At 44.2% G+C, this 27,192-nt stretch overlaps 1 protein-coding gene across 1 annotated transcript in view; it reads right to left on the reverse strand.

The window, feature by feature from the left end:
* Positions 1-27,192, reverse strand: part of chchd3a (coiled-coil-helix-coiled-coil-helix domain containing 3a) — a 214,003-nt gene that overhangs the window by 108,241 nt on the left and 78,570 nt on the right. The window contains exon 5 of the mRNA XM_080754100.1: positions 26,549-26,729. Within this exon, the coding sequence (XP_080610226.1) occupies positions 26,549-26,729 (181 nt within the window). The remainder of the gene's footprint in view (positions 1-26,548; positions 26,730-27,192) is intronic.

Consider the following 27,192-nt stretch of genomic DNA (forward strand, 5'->3'; position numbering starts at 1 on the left):
CAAGTGGCTTCAGCTTATGGGCCAGATCGTCCAGGAAGAAGGAGACATTCTTGTCAGACTTTACCTTGCTTGTCTTCAGGACAGAGTCAGCACAAGATTTTTGTTTTAAATCGATATATAGATTTCTTAATTTGTAATCAATGTCTTTAACATTGACTTGTTTCTTACTTGCTTGTTGCACCTTAGCCCTTGTGTTATGCCTACGATAGTTTAAATACTTAATATTAATCTCTCTGATACTTTCCCCAAGCCATCTCTCCATGTATCTCTTATCCTCCGCAGTAAGACTGTCTTCATCTACCTTCAATCCCAGAGCAAGAATCCTCTTGTAGACGTCCTTCATCCTGCTCATGTCCACGTTAAACTTAGACAGCTTCTCCCATGCCTCTCTGCTGGCGGCCCTCACCTCCTCACTGGGAGACACATCCATGGGAAAGACCAACATCCTCTCCAGGACAGTGTACTCAGCTTCCATGTCAGCCAGGGCCTTCAGGGTGTTGCTGAAGGTCACTCTGTCCAGGTCCAAGGAACCCACGGCATCGTACACCTTCTCGTTGTTGGCGATGAGCTCATCAGACATCTGCCGGATCTGTTCGGGGCTCAGATCCCAGCGCAGGCGGTTCTCGGTGCAAACCCCAGTAGTGCTGCTGAAATCCAGCTCTCCTGTAGCTCCCATGTTTGTGAAAAACAACACTTTTTTGGGGGAGATCTAGATTTTAACAGGAAGGGATTTCTTTTATGACGTCGACAAGCAATCTTATATACCCATAACCGTAGTCCAGTAGTCCGGATCAGACTATGACGCCAGTTCTAAGATGTCATATTGATGAGGTCATAGTAAATTACTATTGATTACATCATAGATGTATTGACATTTATTTTTACTGCTGCCGATCTGACTGACTTCAAAGTCAACCCGTCGAATGGGTCCATGTGTGTTAAAATATGGGCATATTGGTCGGATCAGCGGTTCTGGACAACCAGATCTCCTTATATGCCCATGCCCATATATGGGTGTATTGGTTGGATTGGCAGTCTGATGTAATGTGAGGGAAACATGCTAAGACTGCATGACCCTCTTTTATGCCATATTACCCCAGGGCTCCACTGGCGGCGTCGCGTTGCTCTGCGTCTTGACGCCGTCACTTTGACATCCGACCGGCTCCACCGCAGCGCAGCGGCTGTGACTGTGAGGCATTCATTCCATGGCCAATATAGCCCATTTCCAAAACAACATGAAAATCACTTTCAAACAGGAATAAAACTATTTGTGACCTGAATGTGAACGTACAGAGCACACTATGTTCACAGCAGAGAGCAGCAATGCACCACTGACCACTTTGTTTTGTCATGATTATAGCCTGTTGTATTTATACATCATTTACATAAAAAAATATGCTAGGATTTTTGGGACATCTAGTCACCCTTGTGAATGGATAGCCAACAGCAGAAACGCACGTATATAGCCTACATTTAAATATACGAAGCATTTATTCATATTTTATACATGACTGGACATTGTGGACGCCGTCAAAAAATTGAACGAGGCGATTTTCAAGTTTGGACGCCGTCACGTCGCCGTCAGCAGTGGAGCACCCTTCATTGATTAAAACGGGAGCGTTCCCAGCATTGACGTTGACGCGACGCTCGACGGGGGTTAGTGTCATGTGTGGATCTCTACTTTACACTTACCGATGTTTCCTGTTGAGATCGGCACATTTCACCGAGGTTTTTTTTTTTCACACTAACGTCACTTTGTCTGCTGACCTCACTCAGCAACGAACGGAAAATAAACAAAAAATAAAATAAAACAATTCACAGGAGGCAAGCAGTGATCACCCCATGATTAACCTATTTTTGAGCGGTGGTAAACCGCTCCTAAGAGTGGCTGTGCGTGTGTCTGTAGCCTTTTTCCTCAGCGTTTTTCCATAGCAAAACGTGTGTGTGTAGCATTGCCTGTGCATCCTAGACTCAAATCCTAATCTGCAGACGTTATGCAAGCATGACCACCACTCACTTCACATTGGGTGTGATTTTTTTTTTTTTTTATCTGGTTTTGTTTCCATAGCGTGGTTTCAGACAAGGTTCTGGGGAACCTTTTTTTCAGGTCCTGCTCTTGATGTAGAACTAAACTAGAGTTCTGGGAACCAATGGCTGGGGCCTTTTTTGAGACCTTCCTGGTTACTTGGTCCCGGAACTTCACGGGTTCTTGAGAGTTCTTGGTTCTGGAACGTTCTGGTTCTAGTCCTGGTTCGGCCCTGCAGTGTAGAATGGGCTTTTGAGAGAACCACTGCTCTAAAAAGTAAACAGCAAAGCACTTGAACCTAAAAGCCGTTACACACCGTCTTCCGTCCTCTAAAGTTCTACAGTACAGCATGTCTATCTGGTCCTCCTGTCGACAGAATCCTGACTCCGGCCTAAACACATTATGACGCAATATTTTATGCTTTAAATATAAAAAAAATAGCAGATATACAAGCTCACAGCGCGGCACTCTCTTGTAGATCTGCTATTTTTGAAAAATCGTGAAAATTAGAATTATGACCCGATTCTATAAGTGTCTTTTGAATCCTTCTAAGATTTTTGGAGAGAACCTATGTTTCTATGTCAGCAATCTGGCCAGCCATCATCAAAGAAAAGGTCCACTTCAACTGGAGCTCAGTTAGTCTGTTCTTGAGAGACTATTATGTCAGTGGTGCTCAAACCTTTTCATGTGAAGGACCCCCAAAATGATATTTATTTGGCCACGGACCCCCATTTCAAGATATCTAGTTCCAGGGACCACCCAGAAGCAAAATTTGAGTTACAAACGTTCGCTTTGAAAATAAATGAGTGAAATACTTTTTCAAGACTTTTTCAAAAATAGCAGATCTACAAGCTCGCAGCCGCGCTGTGAGCTTGTATATCTGCTATTTTTCAATAGTTAAAGCATAAAATATTGCGTCATAATGTGTTCAGGCCTAAATGGGTTAGCGTTTAGAGCAGGTCTCTGACGGTGGGAGAATATAATCTCATCCCAGACAGACACACACACAGAGAGAGAGAGCTTTGGATCCAGATGTTCCCAGGTGTAGAGAGAGCAGCCGGGCTGACAGGGTTGCTTTTACAACATCAAGCCCACATGGTTGGAAGTCAAAGAGAGAAAGAGAGATACCAGTCAATATGAAACAGTGTTTACATCACTACTACTAGAACTCAGAGAGAGAGAGATATAATATGAAAGAGTGTTTACATCACCAGTAAGACTCCCTAATCGGGAGATAAGCGACCGCCACGTTGCATACACAAACTTTAGTAGGCAATGGTAGCCAATCAGGAGGGAATATGGGAAATGGGACAGATCCATGTTGATGACTTGATGACTTTAGAGATACTGTGTACCGCTTTGCGTGATTTTAGGCCCAAATCTGTAGGAGCAGTGTCCAAAAATCGGCCTGATGGCGGCGCTAGAAGAGGGCCATGTGAGAAATCAGGGGCGGAGGTAGTGATTTGCCATCCAAGAAGTGTGTGTGTGTGTGTGTGTGTGTGTGTGTGTGTGTGTGTGTGTGTGTGTGTGTGTGTGTGTGTGTGTGTGTGCAAAGTTTGGCATCGATAGGGCCAACACTGGCAGAGATAAGAGTATAGGGGCAAAAGTGTGACGTGACGTGACAGACGGAGAGCCGGTGGAGCTTTTCATACAATAACTCAGAGAGAGAGAGAGAGATCCCAGTCAATCTGAAACAGTGTTTACATCACTACTACTGCCCCTACTATATACTCCACAGTTCCCTGCTATACCAACGCTCCTTCTCTATCTCGTCTCATTCAAAACTAAACACAGACCTTTTATTATTTTATTTTCCTTCTACTGACTGCTGCGCTCTGGCAGCAGGGACTGAGACAAATAAAATAAAACACGGAGCAACAAAATAAAAAAAGTAAATAAGGAAATGCTGCACAGCCCCTCCCCCTTTTAACACATTGGCCGCCATTTTAACATTGACTGTATGGCTCTCCTGCCATTTTGTTTAATAAAAAAAATTATATATTTTTTTTATATTGACATTTTTCCTAAATTCTGTATTTTTTCGACGATGTCATACAGTACCTGAAATGAAACAGGACAACCTCTAGTCTCACCAAAAAATAAAATAAATAAATAAAAAGCTTTTTTTCTATAGTTGCAGCCATCTCAAAATAGCCATTTTTGACCAAAATCCAGCTATAATTGAAAAAACTGGAGATATTGACCTTTTTGTGATCGATCGCTTTTCAAGTGGATAACTCACTTGATATTTGTCTTTATGGCTTCAGGCATTATCAGATAAGTGTACTAATGTAATTATGTAATAGGATTTTTTTTTTTTTTAAATTTTCTGTTTAGAAAAATGCAGAGAAACATATTTTTATTGGCTATGTCTGACCATACACTCAGCAATTTCACATACTATATTGCTGTATAATGTGAGTATTTATGTGAGCCCCCACTTGGGGGCGCTTTCTCTCTGTCTCTATGTGTCTCGGATGGATTTTGATCTCTACAGGTGCACACACACAAATAGACATCAAAGGGGGCATGAGTCTTTTTTCTAACATATATTTTTTCGAAAATAGCAGATCTACAAGCTCTACAAGCTCAACACATCGCTCTGTGACACATTGAGAGCTTGTAGAGCTTGTAGATCTGCTATTTTCACATTCTAGGACATAGTTAGAAAAATTTCTCCCCCTGCCCCTAAAAAATCCTCTGCACTGCCCTGCTAAACAGAGCTCTGGTGCGCTCTTTGCTAACGAGGCAAGTTGATCTCTGTTGCGCGTCTTTTGAGGCTTCATCACAGTAGTTGTTTGTTTGGTGGTCCACGGACCCACTGGTTCCCTGAGAAGTGTTGGCTGGAGACCAGGGTAGTGAGAGGACGGGGACCCCCTTGGTGATCGCCAGGGACCACTTCATTTGTCTCTGACAACTGGATGTCGTGTGAACTTATGTAACAAATGATCGATTGATTTTATAACTTATGTAACAGTTGATTGTCGTGTTCCCACTGCTCTGCCTCTGCGGAGCGAAGCGTTGGGCCCGCGGACCCCCTATTAGTTCCGTTAGAAAGGCGACCAGGGACCCCCCTTTGCAAAGGACTGCTTGCGTGTGGACTAACATACCATTGCAAAGAATATATATTATAGCCTGGATATATGGATATATGGACCTTGGTGTGGATTCTAATCAACGATCATCATTCTCAGGTATGTTTTAGAAGCATTTATATGGCTTTGGCGATATTTTTTTTGTGTCTTGAGAGAGAGAGAGAGAGAGAGAGAGAGAGAGGCAGATCTCTGATAGCACTATTTCTTTATGGGACTGTGTGCTGCTGATCAGGGGGACCACTGGTGGTCCGTGGCGTGGACCAGCCAGCTAGATGTACACACACACACACACACACACACACACACACACACACACACACACACACACACACACACACACACACACACACACACACACACACACACACACACACACACACACACACACACACACACACACACACACACACACACACACACACACACACACACACACAGCTGTTCTAACACTTTTTTTCTTCTCTTTTTTTCCCGGCTGCCAGCCTTGAGTGCTCAAATGCGTCACTTTGCCAGTTCACTGTGCGGGGAGATTTATACATTTGTATTGCAATTTATACATTATTACAGTCTTTTTTTCAAACACACTTACTTTGATGTGTGATATTTTTGGTTCCACTTTAAGACAGAAGGCTCAAAATTTGTCACGAGCTGTGGAAGTGTGTAATTAAACATTACATTATATAAAAGCAAATTCTCGGGACTATCGGGCCTGGCGGGGAACGACATAGGGATTTTCTCGGGACTATCGGGGGAGACGGGGAATGAGTTAAACGCCACCCAAACAGACGAACCGCGCCTGCATCAATTCAGCGGCCGGCATAAACGTCTACCTCCTCGAGGTGAATCTTACCAGACTACCCCAAAACATGTTCACGTTTCTATGAAGTATTTATTTCAGTTCCCCCATTCTTCATCAACCTCGCCTGTTCCTGCTAATGCTGAGAATCTATTCTTCAATGTCAGCCCTGCATCTTTCTTCACCTGGGGATCCCTTCGATTTCTGTTTTCCGTTATTCCTTTGCTCTCTAGCACACTAGAAACCTGCTGACTTTTCTTTTTCCCTTTTCTCTTCTGTTTTTTAACCGTTATTCCTTTGCTCAGGAGGAACGCTTCCTGATTGGGTTCACGGCCCAAGAAGTTCTTCAGCATCTCCTCGGCGTCCTTGGAGGCACCAGGCTTCAGGATGCAGTTCCTGTAGTCCAGACCCACCTTAGGGTTCATGATTCCTTCCTGTTTGAAACGGCTGTAGAACATGTCCATGGACAACACCTCTGCACACAGCTTATAATACAATCTGGCACCGTGACCACCTGCCACTCTGTCACAGATATATGATATGCTGGACCCTTGAAAAGCATCGACTCCCAGAATGTCCTTGTAGAGCCTCATGCATTCATTAGCCAGGTCCAAACCAGTCTTCGTGTGAAAAGCGAACAATTTAGCCCAGACTATCTTTTCTAGACCGATGTTGGCGAGGCGAGACTTGACGAGTTTGTCCAGCAGGTCGTCAGGAATAGGAGCTCCCGTCTTGTAGTGTTTAGAGATTCTCTGCAGTGGTTCCTTCTCCCAAACCCAGTTCTCCAGCATCTGGGACGGAGCCTCCACAAAGTACTGCTTCACATTGCATGCATTGAACACAGTGTAGTCAACCTGAGCACAGAGGAAGTGCATGGCGTGACCAAACTCATGGAAGAACGTTATTACATTAATGTGTTCCAGCAGGCAGGGGGCGTCGGCAGTGGGTTTGCCGAACTTGGTCACTATGGCAGTGACAGCCATCTGTCTTCTCCCATCAGACAGCAGACAGCCGGTCTGCAGCAGGTAACAATATCCAAGCGCACCGGCTTCCATGTCCTTTCCCTCTCTGGTGAACAGGTCAAGGTAGAACTGTCCGACTGTCTGACCAGAGGAGCGGTCGGTGACGCAGTACAGAGTGACATCTGGATGCCACACGGGGGCGCCGTGCACCAGGCTGAAGGACAGACCCAGCAGGTCCTGGCAGATGTCCAGCAGACCCTGGGTCACGACCTCCAAGGGAAAATACTCCTTCAACTGGTCGTGATCCACTCCATACTGGTTCTTCAACACCTGGGCCTTGTAGTATTCCAGGTCCTCCTCACACAGCTCTCCATTGAATGGCAGACCTCTCTTCTGACACTCATCCTCCTTTAGTTTGAGGAGGTTTGTTCTCTCTTTGTCTCCCAGTGGCTTCAGCTTATGGGCCAGATCGTCCAGGAAGGAGACATTCTTGTCAGACTTTACCTTGCTTGTCTTCAGGACAGAGTCAGCACAGGATTTTTGTTTTAAATCGATATATAGATTTCTTAATTTGTAATCAATGTCTTTAACATTGACTTGTTTCTTACTTGCTTGTTGCACCTTAGCCCTTGTGTTATGCCTACGATAGTTTAAATACTTAATATTATCCCCAAGCCATCTCTCCATGTATCTCTTATCCTCCGCAGTAAGACTGTCTTCATCTACCTTCAATCCCAGAGCAAGAATCCTCTTGTAGACGTTCTTTCTCCTGCTCATGTCCATGTTAAACTTAAACAGCTTCTCCCATGCCTCTCTGCTGGCGGCCCTCACCTCCTCACTGGGAGACACACGCCTGGGAAAGACCAACATGCTCTCCTGGACATCGTACTCAGCTTCCATGTCAGCCAGGGCCTTCAGGGTGTTGTTGAAGGTCACTCTGTCCAGGTCCAAGGAACCCACGGCATCGTAAACCTTCTCGTTGTTGGCGATGAGCTCGTCAGACATCTGCCGGATCTGTTCGGGGCTCAGATCCCAGCGCAGGCGGTTCTCGGTGCAAACCCGAGTAGTGCTTCTGAAATCCACCTCTCCTGTAGTTACCATGTTTGTGAAAATCAACACTTTTTTGGGGGACATCTAGATTTTAACAGGAAGGGATTTCCTTCACGTCGTCGACAAGCAATCTTATATACCCATAACCTTTTTCATCTCACTAACGTCACTTTTTCTGCTGACCTCACTCAGCAACAAACAGAAAATAAACAAAAATAAAAATAAAACTATTCACAGGAGGCAAGCAGTGATCACCCCATGATGAACCTATTTTTTGAGCGGTGGTAAACCGCTCCATAGAGTGGCTGTGCGTGTGTCTGTAGCCTTTTTCTTCAGCGTTTTGCCATAGCAAAATGTGTGTACGTAGCATCATGTTTGTCTAGTGATGTCATATGTCGTATGTCTGTAGCCTTTTTCCTCAGCGTTTTGCCATAGCAAAACGTGTGTGTGTAGCATAGCCTGTACATCCTAGACTCAAATCCTAGTCTGAAGACGTTATGCAAGCACGACCACCGCTCACTTCACATTGGGTGTGATTTTTTTTTTTTTAATCTGGTTTTGTTTCCATAGCGTACGGCTTGGTTTCAGACAAGGTTCTGGGGAACCTTTTTTTCAGGTCCTGCTCTTGATGTAGAACTAAACTAGAGTTCTGGGAACCAATGGGTGGGGCCTTTTTTGAGACCTTCCTGGTTTGGTCTGGTCTATATGGAAACGTAAGCAGAACTTGGTCCCGGAACTTCACGGGTTCTTGAGAGTTCTTGGTTCTGGAAAGTTCTGGAAAGTTCTGGTTCTAGTTCTGGTTCGGCCCTGTAGTGTAGAATGGGCTTTTGAGAGAACCACTGCTCTAAAAAGTAAACAGCAAAGCACTTGAACCTAAAAGCCGTTACACACTGTCTTCCGTCCTCTAAAGTTCTACAGTACAGCATGTCTATCTGGTCCTCCTGTCGACAGAATCCTGACTCGACCTTAACGTTTAGAGCAGGTCTCTGACGGTGGATGAATATAATCTCATCCCAGACAGACACACACAGAGAGAGAGCTTTGGATCCAGATGTTCCCAGGTGTAGAGAGAGCAGGGCTGCCAGGGTCGCTTTTACAACATCAAGCCCACATGGTTGGAAGTCAAAGAGAGAGAGAGATATACCAGTCAATATGAAACAGTGTTTACATCACTACTACTAGAACTCAGAGAGAGAGAGATATAATATGAAACAGTGTTTACATCACCAGTAAGACTCCCTGATCGGGACATAAGCGCCACGTTGCATACACAAACTTTAGAAGGCAATGGTAGCCAATCAGGAGGGAATATGGGAAATGGGACAGATCCATGTTGATGACATGATTTTAGAGATACTGCGTACCACTTTGCGTGATTTTAGGCCAAAATCTGTAGGAGCAGTGTCCAAAAATCGGCCTGATGGTGGCGCTAGAGGAGGGCCATGTGAGAAATCAGGGGCGGCGGTTGTGATTTGCCATCCAAGATGTGTGTGTGTGTGTGTGTGTGTGTGTGTGTGTGCAAAGTTTGGCATCGATAGGACCAACGCTGGCAGAGATAAGAGTATAGGGGCAAAAGTGTGACGTGACATGACGTGACAGACAGACAGACAGACAGACAGCCGGTGGAGCTTTTCATACAAGAACTCAGAGAGAGAGAGAGAGAGATATTGTTTACATCACTACTACTACTACTCCTATACTCCACAGTCCCCTGCAATACCAACGCCCCTTCTCTACCTCGTCTCATTCAAAACTAAACACAGACCTTTTATTATTTTATTTACCTTCTACTGACTGCTGCGCTCTGGCAGCAGGGACTGAGACAAATACAATAAAACACGGAGCAACAAAATAAAAATAAAATAAATAAGGCCCCTCCCCCTTTTAAACGCCACCCAAACGGACGAACCGCGGCGTCGGACAATTCACGGACAATTCAGCGGCCTGCATAAACGTGTACCTCCTCGCATTTATAAATAAATACCTGGGAGGAAAAAATATATATATATTATTATTAAATAGTGTTGCTGTTATCAGCAGCGGCCCAGTCCCCCTCCATCTGAAATGCAACACACAGCCGGAACCAACAGCCACGGCTATTTGAAGTAACACAAGATTTCAAGCAGCCAAGCACAGCAGCGCGTCATCAACGCACGCGCTGGAGATGGCACTTTCTCTCTCTCCTCCTGTGTGTGCGTGCGTGCGTGCGTGCGGGGTGGTGGGGGTGAGTCGCTTTAAAAAAACGTACAGCTTAACCAAAGTCATTTTCAGAGCAGCCAAGCATCAAATAGAACACAGTTTAATCCATTTAGAGCTCAGTTCCATTCAACAAAATACCTTCAATTTTCAGGTGGTGCTCAAACCTTTTCATGTCAAGGACCCCCAAAATGATTGTATTTGACCCCATCCCCCATCTCAAAATATGTTTTTTTTATCAATTGTTTTCGGGGACCTCCAGAAGCAAAGATTTTTTGTTCAAAATGATGGCTTTAAAAAATATACCGTATGTATATAATCAATTTTTTTAACAATTTATTTTTTCTTCAAAATGGCAAACAAGCTGCGGCACAAAGTGCTTATATCTGCTGTTATTTTATATGGGTTATTTTTTTAATAGCCAAAGTATAAAATAAATGGTTAAAGTGGTTGAAATAAATAAAATAAAAATATGACACAGATGCTGTCCTGGTTGTAATGTAATAAGGAGAGAGTAGTGACTGATTTTCTCTGCTACTGCAGCTCTCTGGAATCAAGGCTTTAGTTTGCTGTGTCTGCGCGCGTACACGTGTGTGTGTGTGTGTGTGTGTGTGTGTGTGTGTGTGTGTGTGTGTGTGTGTGTGTGTGTTGCGTGCGTGTGTGTGCGTGTGTGTGTGTGTGTGTGTGCGCGCGCACGTGTGTGCGTGCATGTGCGTGTAGATACTGAAGAACGCACAGCAAACCATCACACCCAAACCCCCCCAAGACAATCACCAGAAATGGACCACACATGAAGTCCTCATCGTCAGATCTCAACGACAGCGCTCTGTTTAGCTATGCCACGCTTTGCGTGATAAACTAATACAGTGTTTCTCAACCGTTTTTTTTCTGCATGGGCACACTTTTCATGGCCCAAGAATCCATGGGCACACCAACATAATACGGGGGTGTAAATGTTGTCACTGTCGGGAAGAAACCTTGTATCTCCAAGTTTCAAAATGTGTACGTTTCTTCGCAAAGTAAAGCCCTGCTTCATCACACAAGGCTGTCGCAGCAAGAGTAGTGAAATGAGCAGATCTACAAGCACACAACGCCTCGCAGCTGCGAGGCGTTGTGTGCTTGTAGATCGGCTGTTTTCACTAGTTTAAATCATTTTTAAAATGATAAAATGCAATACTGGCTTTCAAGCAGTTTCAAGGGGCACACTTGACCATTCTCAGGGGCACACCAAAGGTCCCCAGGCACAGTGGTTGAGAAACACTGAACTAATAGATACTTTTGTCTCAATGTCACATTAAGGCGAGTGTGTGTGGGATCGGGGGGGACACCTGCTGTTGCAAGGCGACACACTTAATGCCGTGTTATGCTTGCTTAACCCTGTAAGACCCCCACTGTTAGAATATCACAACATTTGTGTTTCATCCAAAAAAAAAGGTTGAAATGATTTTATTTTTGCTCCCCAACCACCTAAACAAACATCACCATTGGATCCTATTGTTTAGTATTACAATGCCGTTGGCCACTATATTTGCATATGAATACCCCCCACAGAGGCTGACATTCACACAACTTCAAGATCTATGGAGTCCAGAGTCTGGACGAACATCTCACTTTTTCACTGAAGCATCTCTCAAAAACATAAGTAAAATGCCTGTAATTAGAATGTCTAGAACATGTACATGTTATTATTGTGAAAGATATCCCCCAAATGTAAATTTGGGGGGATATCAGGGGGTCCTCCAAATCTCTCTTTGATAGAAACTTTTTTTCTCCTTTTTTTACATTAACCACTTGAACCCTAGTGTCCATATTCTTGGACTTGAACCTTAGCCAAAAACAGCCGATCTACAAGCTCACATCGCCTTGCGCTGCAAGACGTTGTGAGCTTGTAGATCGGCTATTTTCGGCAAAGAGGTTTGGAGTAGGGAACAAAGAGCAGACTAAGTACAGAGTAAAAGGTCAAGTTTATCAAGGATTGACGGTTCAAGTGGTTAAATATCTGAAAACCCCAATTGACATGAACCCAAAATACACTGATGATTGTGCTGTCAAACAATGAAACTATATGGAATCTATGAACAGGTTGTGGGGGTCCCTGCTTCATCTCTCTCTCAACTAAGGGGTCCTTGGCCTGAAATCTCTCTGAATCCTGTTAAGGGCAGAGTAAACGACTAACTCTGGCAGCTAATGAGTTAAACATATCGTTTCTCCACAAGGCTTAGCCTTAAGCCATCCTGCTCTCTACAGGAAAAGAAAAACGACAAATTCCTAATTGATGTTGTGGGGTAATTAAGCCCTGTAATTGACCCCGAATATCTAATTTACCATGTAATTTCGGGGGTCCTGGACATGAAAAGGTTTGAGAACCACTGATTTGGAAGAGGGATTTATAAGACATTTATAGAATCGGGTTAAAAAAATATTCAATGACTTGCTGAAATGTTAATATTTTTTTTCAAAAATAGCAGATATACAAGCTCACAGCGCGGCAATCGATGCCGCGCTGTGAGCTTGTATATCTGCTATTTATTTTGTAATAGTTAAAGCAAAAAATAATGGTAAGTGGTTCAAATCAAAGTGACACAGATTTGCGTTCAGGCCTAAATTGGTTAAGAGTGTCTTTAGCAAGCAGCAGGACAGAAGGACAATGCGGTTTGCTGTAATCAGGTGGGGCAAGCCTTGACAACCCAACAATTAAACATGACATTTAGTTCCATGCGCTGCTGTCACTCTCCAGTGATGTAAAGTGCTGTTATTGACTGCGATTTTGACCCCCCTTCTAATGTTCCACACCGCTGGGATTTTGCTTACCTTAAACGTGGGCGCGTGCGTGCACATCGTGCACCTCGGTTCACGGATCGCGTTTGCAAACCGATCCAGCCATGATAAGCGACAAAAAACAACAGCCCTCCATTTTCCATAGCGACAGCTATTTATATAGCTCGTCGTACTTGTCATAGGCAGTAAATGAGTTAAGTACAATTCTTTATATTAACCACTTGAACCCTAGCGTCCATATTCTGAGAACCTTAGCCAAAAACAGACGATCTAAAAGCTCACAACACGGAAGTGTAACTCGCATCACAGCAACCACACTTGCACATGAATTCTATCCTTGTCCCTTTTATGACCATTTATGGAGATCCCACCAGTACAAACATATGAACATTAAATACAAGTTTTTCCCTGTTCTTTTTCATTGGCCTCGTGGCGCAATCGTAGCGCGTCTGACTCCAGATCAGAAGGTTGCGTGTTCAAGTCACGTCGAGGTCAGTTTTTTAAGTGGAAAAATAAATGTTGTGGCACTGTGTCACTTTTATGTGCAAACGCGGAATTCTGTGTAGACAATATATGGAGACCAGGCAACCATGATGTCAGTATTATGACATCATATTGATGACATCAGAGTACTCCATATATGAGGATTCAGTCTTGCCTTACCCAAAAGCTTCTGATTGGCTGCGTTGCCACCCCATGTGGTCATGTGATCCAAGATGGCCACGGTGTGAATAAGGCAAGCCCCCAGAACCCTGGGGGCGCCCTGAAACCAAATGTATATGGTGGCCGTTTTGAGGTACTGCAGTTGGGTCTACTCACATGAACGCGCGTCTAGGCTTCTTTGTATTGACGCGCGTTCATACCGGTTCATGAAAGCACGTCCATGAACACAAATTATGACGCAAAACGCGTCACAGTAGACCCACTATGTCACGGTTTTACTAGCCGGAAGGAGGGGTGAAAACGCCTCATGCGCTGGGTGAGCAACTCAATGCAAGTGGACGGGCGGGGATATCTGGTGTCCTCTCTATTCTTATTATAACTCTATGGAATAAGGTCTATAGAAAGCCCCTGGAGTGGCTGGGGAAACTTTGAAGTCAACCTGCCCTACTGGCCAAAAGCTGGAACTGCAGGCAGTAACTACGGGCAAGCGGCAGCACTTTCACATGTGGGACAGACTCAGTCTAGGTGCCCAAATACGGAAGTGATGAGGACATAAAATAAAATAAAGTAACCATCAACATTATTTCCACTGTTGAAAAAATGAATACAAAAAACATAGTTTATCATAGCCTTCTAGTTTATATTATAAGTACCTCTCTGGGCAAATGCACATGAATAGTTTGAAGCAGAGCCTTGTATTGAGAGTTCTGCCAACACGGTGTCAGAAACAGTGGTTCAAGTAATGTCACTATTTTTTCCCAGAGACATTCCGTAAACTTCCTGGTTCAGCGCTATGTCACTATTCACCAATAGATGTGTACCCGTAATTGCCTGACTATAAGCCGCAGCTTTTTTCCCATATTTTGAACCCTGCGGCTTATACAACGGTGCGGCTTGTATAGAGATTTTTACAGCTAACGGCCAGTTAGTTAGTTTTACAATGGTCTTTAACAAGGATTTATATATAGATTTGTACAGCTAAAGGCCGCCAGGGCACTCTAGCAGGAAGCAGGAAGGACACCTGCGGCTTATAATCAGGTGCGGCTTATATATGTAAAAAAACATTTTTTTTTTCTAAATTTAGCTGGTGCGGCTTATATTCAGGTGCGGCTTATAGTCCAGCAATTACGGTATATAGAAGACCTGAACCATGAAGTGAACGGAGATGACACAACTCACGGATCTGGTTTGAAGTCCATTATTTGGTTATGTCCATAAATGGGCATTTTGTATCGAAACTAGTTTTCTTTTCTTTTTTTCACGGCTCACGGATTACTGCAGCTTTTACACGATCGGACGCCTGTGCACGCACGCATTATGGACACGGTAATATATAACATTATGGATAAGGTAAGAAGGTAGGAAATTACTTAGAACTATACTTTATAGTTTTCACAAATCGTTCTCTCTGGGGATCAAGCTGACCCGACAGAATGACTATATGTAAAAATTAAAATTCAACGGCAGATATAACACGACCAGAGAGCACTATTCACTTTCTCAAAAACCAATTAACGGGAATTATGTTTAATGTGCCGGAATAAACCACCTAGTTTGCTAAATGTGTGATTAGTATATGAGAGCTATTTGACCATGCATAGAGGGAATAATGCTGATAAAGGCTTAGTGCGTTGTACAGTGTGCTTTACTGTACCGTACCGTACCGTACCGTACTATACTGTACTGTACTGTACTCACGCCAGCATCATAAAAGAGCCTGAAGGACATCTGTGTGAGAGCTGTTGCTGTTGGAACTTTTTTACACCAGTGATTCTCAAAACCTTTCAGGCCACGACCGCCCCAAAGTAATCATATTTGAACTGGGGACCCTCCAAAGTAATCATATTTGAACTGGGGACCCCTCCAAAGTAATCATATTTGAACTGGGGACCCCTCCAAAGTAATCATATTTGAACTGGGGACCCCTCCAAAGTAATCATATTTGAACGGGGTACCCCTCAAAGTAATCATATTTGAACTGGGGACCCCTCCAAAGTAATCATATTTGAACGGGGTACCCCTCAAAGTAATCATATTTGAACTGGGGACCCCCCAAAGTAATCATATTTGAACTGGAGACCCCCCCAAAGTAATCATATTTGAACTGGGGACCCCTCCAAAGTAATCATATTTGAACTGGAGACCCCCCCAAAGTAATCATATTTGAACTGGGGACCCCACCAAAGTAATCATATTTGAACTGGAGACCCCCCCAAAGTAATCATATTTTAACTGGAGTCTTATTCAGGAATGACTGGGAAATTATTCTGTCTGTGTACGCCACAAAAGGGTCCCATGTATCATGAAATGTCCTAACACAGCCTCTCATTGTGTATCAATTTTTTTCAAACTATGTCTCTTATCCATTGTGTGTGGGAAGACGTATTAGGCGTCTTGCCAAAAGTATTACAAAGGCTATCAGATCAGCATGGATTCTAGATTGGGTTAGTTGATAGGGCATTAACGACTTGTGATTTTTGCAAGTCGACTCGACTCAGTAAAAAGTTGAGTTGAAGTCGACTTTATCATTTGATGACGTCATCACATCACACACAACCCCCCAATTATTTTGGGGGGTCCCCAGATGATTAACTTGAAGTGAAACATTGTTTTCTCACTCAACTGTAAACAAACCAACATAAAGTGTACATAGAGGGTATCTGCACATTTCTAAAGTGACAATTTAAGGACTTTTTAATACCTCTAAAATGGCAAATTAAACATTGTCCATATTGTCAAATATATAGAGGCAGAAATTGTGAAAATAGCCGATCTACATGCTCACAACGCCTCGCATCGCAAGGCGTTGTGAGCATGTAGATCTGCTATTTTCACAACAGAAAGTTTTTTTTTTTTTTTTTTTTTTTCATTTTATGAATGACTTGTGTAATGATGTCGACTGAGTCGACTTGTTGACTTTTTCGTTAATGCCCTAGTAGTTGAGAATGCCGAACAAGGCAAGGCGGTAATTGCGCTGGCTCAATACACGTCCCAGTTAGTCTCTGTCCTGAATGTGTGCATTCTCCCATTCTTTTGGTGATTCGGTACAGAGAAGGTCTCCGCTTGCAGAGCAAAGGAGATCTGATAAAGATGAATGATATCATGAACAGATAGTATAGATCTGATAAAGATGACTTATATGATGGCCAGATAGTATAGACTATTGAGTTTGCTGCACAGCAATGATCTTATTGCACAATGACAGTTGTTAAAGCAAAGTCAGCAACGTTAGCCTCCTTGTCACGTCTTGCGTAAGCTTTTTTCACGATTTTTTTTATTTTCCTTTTTAAATAGCAGATCTACAAGCTTGCAGCGCAGCACCAGCTTGCATGTCTGTTATTTTTTTAATAGTTAAAGCATAAAATAATGGTTAAAGTGGTTCAAATTTAAAGTGACACAGATTTGCGTTCAGGCAGTAAGTGGCAGTCGGTGGATACGCGGCAGTGAGCGCTAAGCTACACTGCCAGAGCCCCGGCCATAGTTACACCTGTTTTGTGCAAAACACATGCTTGCAATGGATTCAGAATCATAAAAAAAACTCTAGTTTGACCCCTCATATGCTACTTAAAGCAGATAATGTTTTGTTTTCTTGTATAATGAAGTCAAGTTAATGGGACCCCAACTCTAGCGGCTGATAACCCCAACTTAGCTGTGACTCAGAAAGGGTTATAATACCAAATTATTATCTACAGACATAGAGCTTTTCAAAAATGCATAGTAACCAGGGGTGAGATGCCATGGGCTCACGTGGGCTCGGCGAGCCCACACTTATTTTGCTGCACACACGCGCGCCTCATATGCACACACTATTGACACTAATTAACAATAAAAACAGCGTGCGCGCATGACGTCATGAATTTAGAGGACCCACACTTCTAAAATCCATATCACACCACTGATAGTAACCTTTGCCACCTTTGGTATAACGACATCTCGTATGGCCCGTGGAGTATAAGTGGCAGTCAGCGGATAAGCAGCAGCGAGCACTAAGCTACACTGCCAGAGCCCCGGCCATAGTTACACCTGTCGTGTCCCCCCCCCCCCCTCTCTCCCCCCCCCCCCCCCCCAGCGCCGTTCCCCCTGAATGGCAGGACACGTGTGAGGTGTGACACGGGGACACGCTCCCCCCAGACAGACTGACTGACTGACGGACCCCCCGAGTGAAAACCCCACAGCAACAATGACAATGACAACACACTCGTACTACTACAACTACTACTACTACTAGCAGTCTGACGCACTGAGAGGTTTCAATTACTGCTCCACGAGCGGGCTTTAGCTACCTGCCGCCACTCACCGTGACAGGACAGGACAGGCAGGGAGGGGGAGAGGGAGGGAGGGAGGCAGGGAGTGACTGCTGGAGAATTGGACACCGGGAAGAGAGAGAGAGAAATAGAGTGAATTGAATATTGAGAATGAAAGAGAGAGACTGACATGACAAGAGATGAAGCTATAAGGTATGTAAGATTTAACTGCATGAACCCTAGCCTTCCTTATATTCTGGGAGGCCCAACGTTTGCTGAAAATATAACCTACCAGTCAAAAGTTTGGACACAGCGTGTCCAAACTCTCAAGACAAGTACGTCGCGTTGTGACACGTTTCTTTTTTTCTTCGGTAAATGAACACCTCTACTTGATACAATGTCACTCAAAAGTAGCGGATCCGAAAACACGGTGCCGAAGCAAGGCGTTGCGAGCTTGAAGATCTTCCTACTACTCCCGACATTTTTTGAATTAAGAGTCCTGAAACATGAACACAGTTCTAGAGATATGAGGTTTCCAACCGACGGAGGCCATATGCTGTGCATTTACTCAGTCCTCACTATTTATTTTAAGTGGCTCTGGAACGGGAGCGTCAGCTTAAAGGCCTGGGTTGGTCATTCTTCCACAGCAGTTTGCTTGTTGTTTACAGCAGTAACATTCACACTGCAGCGTTTCTCTGTTTGCTGAAACAAAAAGACCTGCAGGATTAGCGTTACCGGCGGGAAAACAATATCATTTCCACCGGCGGATCAAACGTTTAACTTCCCCCAAAGTCCCTCGTCAATTTTATTAGCATCCACACATCAGGGGCGTCACAAGATGGGTGGAAAGTGGGACCGAGTTACTAGGGCCAATTATTTTGTTATATTGAAAAATAGCAGATGTAGAAGCTCGCAGCGCGGCACTAGATCTGCTGTTTTTGAAAAGTTGTGAAAATGTGTGCAAATCTTTGAATATAGGCCTAGGTATTATTTAAGCAAATATTTGCAACTCAAATTTTGCTTCTGGGAGGGTCCCCGGAACTAAATATTTTGAGATGGGGGATGTAGTCAAATGCAAATCATTTTGGGGGTCCTTCGCATGAAAAGGTTTGAGCTAGAGGTCTTCGGACCTGCCCGAGATCCGAAATTACCCGGGGTCCGACCCGCCCCGAGCCGGGTAACGGGGCCGTTTATGCGCAGTGAGGTCGGGGCCGGGTCGGAGCCGCCGCCGTATGTCTCGGGCCCTGGGTATTTGATAGTGAAATCGCCGGTTCCTGATACCCGAGGGGAACCAAGTCAGCCGAGATTGAAAAAAGATGCGTACAAGTGCACTACAACGATTTCGCCACAAGATGGCCCTAAATGATACAGCATGTAATCTTAAGCCTAGATAGTGAAATAAAACTCAGCCTCAGCCAGGAGGAGGACACTGTCTGCCGTGTCTGGGGCAGTTATATTATTATTATCATCAAAGATTTGATATTAACGTAACGTGTTGGTTTGTGGTTCACAATCACAATGGAGTTGTCATCGCGTTTTGTCATGCTCTGCAAAGCATAATGGAAACTTCAAAGCAGACTATTATCAACAACATCATTGGCTAGCCAAAGAAGAAGGAATAAAGAAGACATGGATTTATTTGTATTTACAAACTGTCCGCATTGATTGACTTACTGGTCTGGGAAAAGATCATGTTGTGACTAGAGACGCAGGCAGCGCCGCTGACAGCAGCAGCAGCAGCTGCAACCATTACCATGGCGACGTTTAGGTAAGAAAGAAGTCTCATACAACTCTTAATAATAACGTTGGTATTCCGTCATTTCGGGGCCACAGGTTCGGGTCTTGGACCTCTCGTTCTGCGCGGGTATCGGGTCTAATTTGCCTATTAATAGTACGGGGCCGTCAGACCGGGTCCGTCACGTTTCGGGTCCGTCACGTTTCGGGGCGAGACGGGTAACGGTTCTGAAATTCCAAATTATAGACGGGCCAAATGGGTCCGGCTCCATTTTCCCCGGGTCCTTTTTGGTTCGGGTAGTTACAATTGGACCCGTGAAGACCTCTAGTTTTTGAGCACCACTGACATAGAAACATAGTTGTGTTTTTTTTTTTTTTTTTTAAAGATTTGAAATATTCAAAGACTTGTCAAAATGTTCACGATTTTTCAGAAATAGCAGATCTACAAGCTTAAACATTCATGGGGGACCCGCAGTGAATCCCAGGACCCAGAATTTGGTGTGACAGCCCTGTCCACACATCAGACGGTAATTACAAATAATCGCTGCCACTTTAGAGTGTGGGGTCTGCAAATATAAGTTTGGGCGTCGGGCCAATTACATTTCTTTTCAAAGCCATTAGGCGGCGGGGCCAAAACATACAGTAGTAAATGGCTAAATTTAATGACTCGATTGGTAACAAATATTGCTGATGTGATTTTAGGCCAGACAAGATTATTTGTGTATGCAGTCGCACATTTTCACAGTGTTTTACATAAATCCTGTGTATACTTTGTTGATGAGGACTGTCTATTTCAGAGTTTCACAAAGTGGGTGCAAGTCCAGAGGTGCCGCAGAATAATCTGAGAACATTTTGAATTAATCAATATCACTACATCAATATCACTTCACTATGCTTTGTAAAACAGACCTGATTTGCAATGCACTTGATGAGTCCTTTTTTTCCATCTAGGGCCAACTTTCTTCACCAAAAACAGCAGATCTACAAGCTCACAATGCAATGAATGCATCACGTTGTGACACGTTGTGAGCTTGTACATCAGCTATTTTTTTGGTGAACATTCCCCCCAGAATATGGATGATGGGGTTCAAGTGGTTTAAACGTCAACTATAAAGTTGTTCTGATGGAAACAGATTTCTCCAATAGGATGTTATATGTACAGAAAATTGGAAATACTCAAGTAAAGTACCAATACCTCAAAACCGTGCTTAAGTACAGTACTTAAGTAAATGTACTTAGTTACTTTACACCATTGAGTATAATACAAGTACATAATGCACATGCACACATGCAACCCCCCCTCCCTCCCCCCCCCCCCCACACACACACACACACACGTACACTACACAACACTAAATATAACCTATGGAGGAATTATGTGCTATCTATCGCTCGGGCCCCCATAATGTGTGTGACCCCTCAATCTCGGTGGTGGGTCGCAGCGGTAATTGGCGCGGCTAATGCTCGCCGGTCGCTGCTGTTGGCCATTATAAGGTGAGCGGCGCCGCTGCCGCGGCGTGTGGAAGCATTAGCGTCTCTCACACAACAGCGTTTTCCCCCCATTGTGTGTGATGTACGGGGTGGGGGTTGTTGGGGGGGGCAACGGTGGTCCCCTTCCGCCCCGGCGTGACCTGCATCTCGATGAGCTAGCTTAGACGAATCAATACCGCGGCAGGCAGGCTGGATAAAAAGGTAGGAGCACGACGAGCGCTGGGTGCCGATTAGCTAACCGTCGAGGAGCGGAGCGGAGCACATCGCGGGTCAACCTTCCAACAATTCATGCTTAAGTTCCCCAAACAGAAACAAGCACTGTTGTTGGAGAAATATAACGTCGTGGTGGAAACCTTGTATGTCCAAGACTGTTCGTTTTGTTGCAACCGTCGGGTCGCAGTTACTATCAAAACCTCCACCAGCTGTCAGTCAGTCTGTCTGTCAGTCTGTCAGTCAGTCACACGTCATACGTCACACTTTTGCCCTTCTCATATCTCCTCCACCGTTGCCCCGATCGGTGAAAGCCGCTTCCAAGGAGTGGCTTTGTCAGTCCCGTACATGTTTTTTTGAGGATTCCCATAGATTCTCAAGGAGTGGCTTTGTCTGTCCCGTACATGTCCCATACATGTCCGTGCATGCAGGATTGAGGATTGGTCAAGCTTCACATGACAATTTGGCCCTCCAAACAAAATCATTCGGAATTCAGAATTCATAAAAATATAGAACTAAAGCAGTTAGAAAGTATACCGAGGTTTGATTTTTGAAGCGGTGAAAGAAGTTTTGAGGAGAACTTGACTGATAGATTACCTCGTTTTTGAGGAGAACTTGATAGATAAATAATGAAGATAACAAAGTGTTCTCGCTTTCAGCGAGCCCACAAGAAATAAATGCAACCCGCCAAAACAAACTACCTTTGGATAACATGAGAAGGTAACCACACAAACCCAGCCCTACATCTAAATGTTCTAACGTTTTAGATGAAGTGAAATGGAATGTGATTTCATTGATTTCACACTCTCAGCCTCTCTCTCTCTAGTCTAAACACTTCAGTCATTTCAGAGAACCCAAGGAGGTCATGGCTGCGGTCAAGGACAAACTCAACCAAGTCGTGTGAATAAAAAAACTCTTAACGTCTTTGGACACAAAGGGAATGGGAGCCCAACTAGTGGTGCAACCATTCATTAATCAAACAACCTAATCAATTTAATTGATGGAGAGACAGGGCAGCGGTGGGATAAAGGCATTGTCAGAGTACTAGGTCAGTTCCTCGGACGATGAAGACCTAAAGCCAAATACATAAATATACATATTTAGCATATGTATTTAGCATGAATTGACGCAATATGAGATTGTAGATCTGATATTTTTGAATAGCCAAATTATAAAACCAGTAAGCCGTCCTAAGGGCGAGAATCAACCTCGCCCTTTAGGCAAGACAATATGTCCATATATGGGCATTCCCAGATATGGGCTTAACATTGATTATATCAGGGATCTCCATATGTGGGCATAAAAGGGACAAGGACGGAATTCATTTACAAGTGTGACTTGCATCGCGACAACCACACTGTATCATGAGACTGATACAACATTTCCATATATGGGCATTCCCAGATATGGGCCTAATATTGATGACATCACGGATCTCCATATGTGGACATAAAAGGGACAAGGATGGAATTAACTAGCAAGTGTGGTTGCCGTGACACGAGTCAATTCTGTCTCGGCCATATATGGAGCGTGAAATGAGGTGTGGGTATGCGTGTGACATCATCATCATACCAGGAAGTTATGCGGGAACACCTACTGAGTGGCAAAAAAACTACTTTCTGGCATTGAAATCCAAACATCCAAACAGAAAAGTCCCGTCTGATTGTGACATTAAACAACGTTAAACTCACTTTGCCACTCGATTTGAAATTTACTTTGTGCATGCGCATATCCTCTATAATGCTTTTTTAGCTCAAAGCTAAAATGTCACGGATGCTTCCCTGGGTTTCTATGAGTCGAGGGGATCTGCGAAGCCGAGCAGAGTCAAACACAAAGGCTCTACTAACTCCTGCGATGCTGATCAATGACACAAGGGCATGTAATATGACATATATTATGATGTGACGCTATGCCAGAGCCAGCCAGGGGAGCGTATAAGTGTGGGGACAAATCACCTGTGAAAGCCCCATCAGCGTTTAGATTGTGTGCTTAGTTCAGCAGAGCCGTCTGCCAAGCACCGAGAGCTCGTTCCACGACTGCTTATCGACTTCTGGAGCCGCCCATCCAAAGCCCCCCATTTCAATTTCCAATTACACCACACTTATGTGTTTTAGCGCAATGCAAACGCCATTTGTTTCGGCGTCGGGAAAGGAAAGAGAAACGCCGGCTCTCCGTCTCCATCGTCTTGGGAAGGAGGCGCCGCGTGCAAATGAGCCGCAGAAATCTCATTACGCCAAAGTCTATATGTTCAAATATTAAGTCATTTGAGACGGGAACGCATTCCGTGTCACTCAAACCACTTTAACCATTATTTCATGCTTTAAAATATCAGATATACAAGCTCAGTGCCGCTGCGAGCTTGTAGATCTGATATTTTTTGAAGAATCGGGATTTCTTTTTTTTTTTTTGCAAATCTTGAATATATCTCAATTAAAGCGGTGTGAATGTGTAACGCAAATCTTTCTTTCCCAGGGTTCCTGGAACGGGGGGGGGGCCTGCGATCAAATATATAATTCAAGGGTCCTTGACTTGAAAAGGTTGAGCACCACTGATATAGAAACAGTTTTTTTCAGTAAACCATCAGGATTTAGAAGACACTTTTATGTATTGTTCAGGTCTTAGTGGGTTAACTGTCGCAGTATCTATCTGTCCCGAGGCAGTCACTCACGACTGTTCCGTGGTGTCAAGGCAGAGGGAGTTGAAGAAAAGACGCAGGGAGCAGAGTTTTACCAACGCAAAACAAAGGAACCACAGACACAGAGAGAGACAGCGGAGGAAAAATTAACCAGAGACAGACATCACACAGGTTGTCCAATGATCCGTAGGTCGGTGGTTCGAATCCCGGCTCATCCTGTCCAACATGTGGAAGTGTCTTTGTGCAAGACACTGAACCACACATTGCCTCCAGTGAGTCGGTCGGTGTCAGCTTTGCCACCGTTGGTGTGTGGATGTGGGAAGTGAGGACGCTGGCGTCGACTGTTCGCCGCTTCAACTCCCAATGTATGAATGAATGGACCGTTGTAAAGCGCTTTGAGTTCGCAACTTGCTTGGAAAAAGACTAGAGGGTCATTTTAGTTAGAGTTTGATTGGACCTTGTACAACCAAAACCATCAGGAAATGGAGAAAATAATGTTTGCCATGTAGCTATTATTTTAGTCACAAGCTTCTTGTTAATTCAGAACGAGCTCAGTGGCTTTGTGGTTAGAGTGTCGGGGGTTCGATTCCCCGGCCGGGGGTCATAATACCAAAGACTGAAAAATGGGACCCAATGCCTCCCTGCTTGACACTCAGCATCAAGGGTTGGATTGGGGGGTTAAGTCCCTGTGACATCAAGCTGCCTCACGCTACAGAAACAGAATCAGAATCTCCTGACTGCAGAGGTGCGAATCAAAGATTCAGTTTGGGTATAGTACAGTATATACCACTCTATGCTACTAAACATCTACAGTACGTTTCCCCCTGTCCTGTCACCTCAGACCAGGGTCGAACCAAAGTGACAAAACAAGAAGAAAAAAAAAATAACTGTCAACTCTCCGGCTCCCCTTCCCTTCCCTTCTCCCAAATGTTCCACCACAGGATAGTATTGTAAATCGCGATTTCTTTTGTCACAATAATCGTGATATGACATTTTCATATCGTCCCATCCCTAGTGAGGGGTGCAGCGGCGTCAGTTCAGAAAAAGTTAAGGTATGGCAACAGCGTGCGAGGGACACCAGTCATGTTGCCATACCTTAGCAACATGCAGATGAAAAGTACATTTCAATATTTCCCCCTGTAGCCAAGCTATGGCAGCTGCATACCCCTGCCATACCCAATTGACGCCCCTGGAGGGGTGGCTGATACAGTTGTCCCGGCAGCAGCATGGCATATCATGTCCCCTCCTCCTCCTCCCCCCCCCCCCCCCCCCCTCCAAAAAAAAAACATGATTCATTTTTCTATTACGGGGCGATGATGAGTGTGTGTGAAATGAGGTATATAATCAATAGCATAGGTTTGTAAACAGCAGCCGCCGCACACTCCAGGGAGAATGTGTTTTCTTTGGTGAAAATGAGACGCCTGCCTGACGCGTGCGTGCGTTTAGTGTACGTGCGTTTGTGTGTGTGTGTGTGTGTGTGTGTATGTGCGCGCACGAGGTGACGAATACTCGTCCAACGATGTTTACAAGGGCGATTTAGGGGAGAACAAAGTCCCAGGCCTTCTCTCTGTAACAGCCTAGGGCAGGATATAAACACACACCAAGAACTGGAAACTGAAGCAAATCTGGATATACATCCATAATTAAATAATTGGAAATATTCTCTGGGTGCAGATGTAGATTATGTGATTTAATTTAATTCAAATAATAACAAAATGGGTTAGGGTTTTGACCCGTGCAGGATTCTGCTGCATAGTACCGTGTTCTATTTGTCTGTCATTCTATGTTATATGAGTTGAAAAAAGGACCCCAATTGAAAAAAGCCCAAAAGCTTCTTGAGGTGTTTATCCTTTTAGTTGACCTTGTACCAGTGAAATGTACTGCAATTTAGCATTTAGGCATTTAGCAGACGCTCTTAAATCCAGAGCAATTTACAATAGCAAGGGCATCAATATAAATACATCAAATGGAAAGAAATAGTAGGCAAATCTAAGAAGAATAGGTAGACCAAGAATTAAAAAAATAATAATAATGTTATCTCAATTACATGTATGGTCATTGAGGGAAGACAAGTGCTACGGTAAGTGCTATGGGCTAAGATGAGTCTTCAGACCACGGCGGAAGCTAGCGAGTGAGTCAGCTGTTCCAAGTTCTGCAGTACTGTATTGAAACCCAGGCACGTGCACACATAGACATCAACGGGGCTTGATCCCCTGCCCTTTTACCTGTCTGTAAAAAGGTGCCTGCTCTCCAGACCATGAATGCAGTTTTTACTATGGTGATAGAAATACAAATATCCTCTTTCCATGCCGTACCTGAAGGCAGCATTCAAGAAAATGTCCTTGTCCAAACTCTCCTGAACTTGAACGCAGCATCTTATGTTGAAAGAATTGCCCTCTCCGTGTAGAAATCCATGCCATACGCCACATCTCCAGTATTGACTTGATAATGGTTAGTTCAGTGTGGTATCAAGTATCAAAAATAGCCGACCTCCAAGCTCACAACGCGTCGCGCTGACGCGTTGTGAGCTTGGAGGTCTGCTATTTTCAATATTATCACCAAAAGGCCCTTTTAGAAATTTCAGCCCCTGCCTCTCTAACATTCTCTGCACGTCCTAAAGTCTTCAATCAATCAATCAATTAACAATGCGTGTGCATACAGTACTTACATAGAGCTGTGCGCGCAGCCTCTCGTCCTCCGCGCTGACCCTCTCCCTCATCACAGCCGTCTCCAGGGTCTCGTGGGTCATCGCCCGCTCCACCGCCAGGATGCGGCTCACCTCGTCCTGGACGCTGGCGTCCGCCTCGGCCCGCGCCAACGCTGCCACCAGGGCCTTCTCCTGGGCAACCCTGGAGCAGGGGCACACGTATACATTTATTTCTTGAGTCCACATTTACAAAATACATTACACGTATTGGTGGGCGATATGGTGATAAATAACGTTGAGACGATACTATGTCTCCACAAAATGACTTTTCAGAGATCCTATATATCGTGATACAATGAGGGAGCCTTATAGAAAAGATCATGTTGGATTGCTAATACAGAGATTCATTGCAGAATCCATTTGAACCTGCATTTTGGTCTAAATCAGTAGTTCTCAGACTAAATGTCAAGGTCTCCCCTTAACTCTGACCCTTACGGGTCCATTTGGTTCCATTTGTATAATGTCAGAGTTACATGCTTGTAAGGGTCAATTTAGTCCCTGGACCCCACTTTTAGGTCCACTGGTCTAAATGGTCTGTTACTCCTTTTTCTCTTAGTTTTTGTCAGGTGGTTGAACTGTTAAGTAACTTGACAAATAACCATCAA

This window comes from Nannobrachium achirus, assembly GCF_963921795.1.
Source record: "Nannobrachium achirus genome assembly, chromosome: 23".
NCBI classification, from domain to species: Eukaryota; Metazoa; Chordata; class Actinopteri; order Myctophiformes; family Myctophidae; genus Nannobrachium; species Nannobrachium achirus.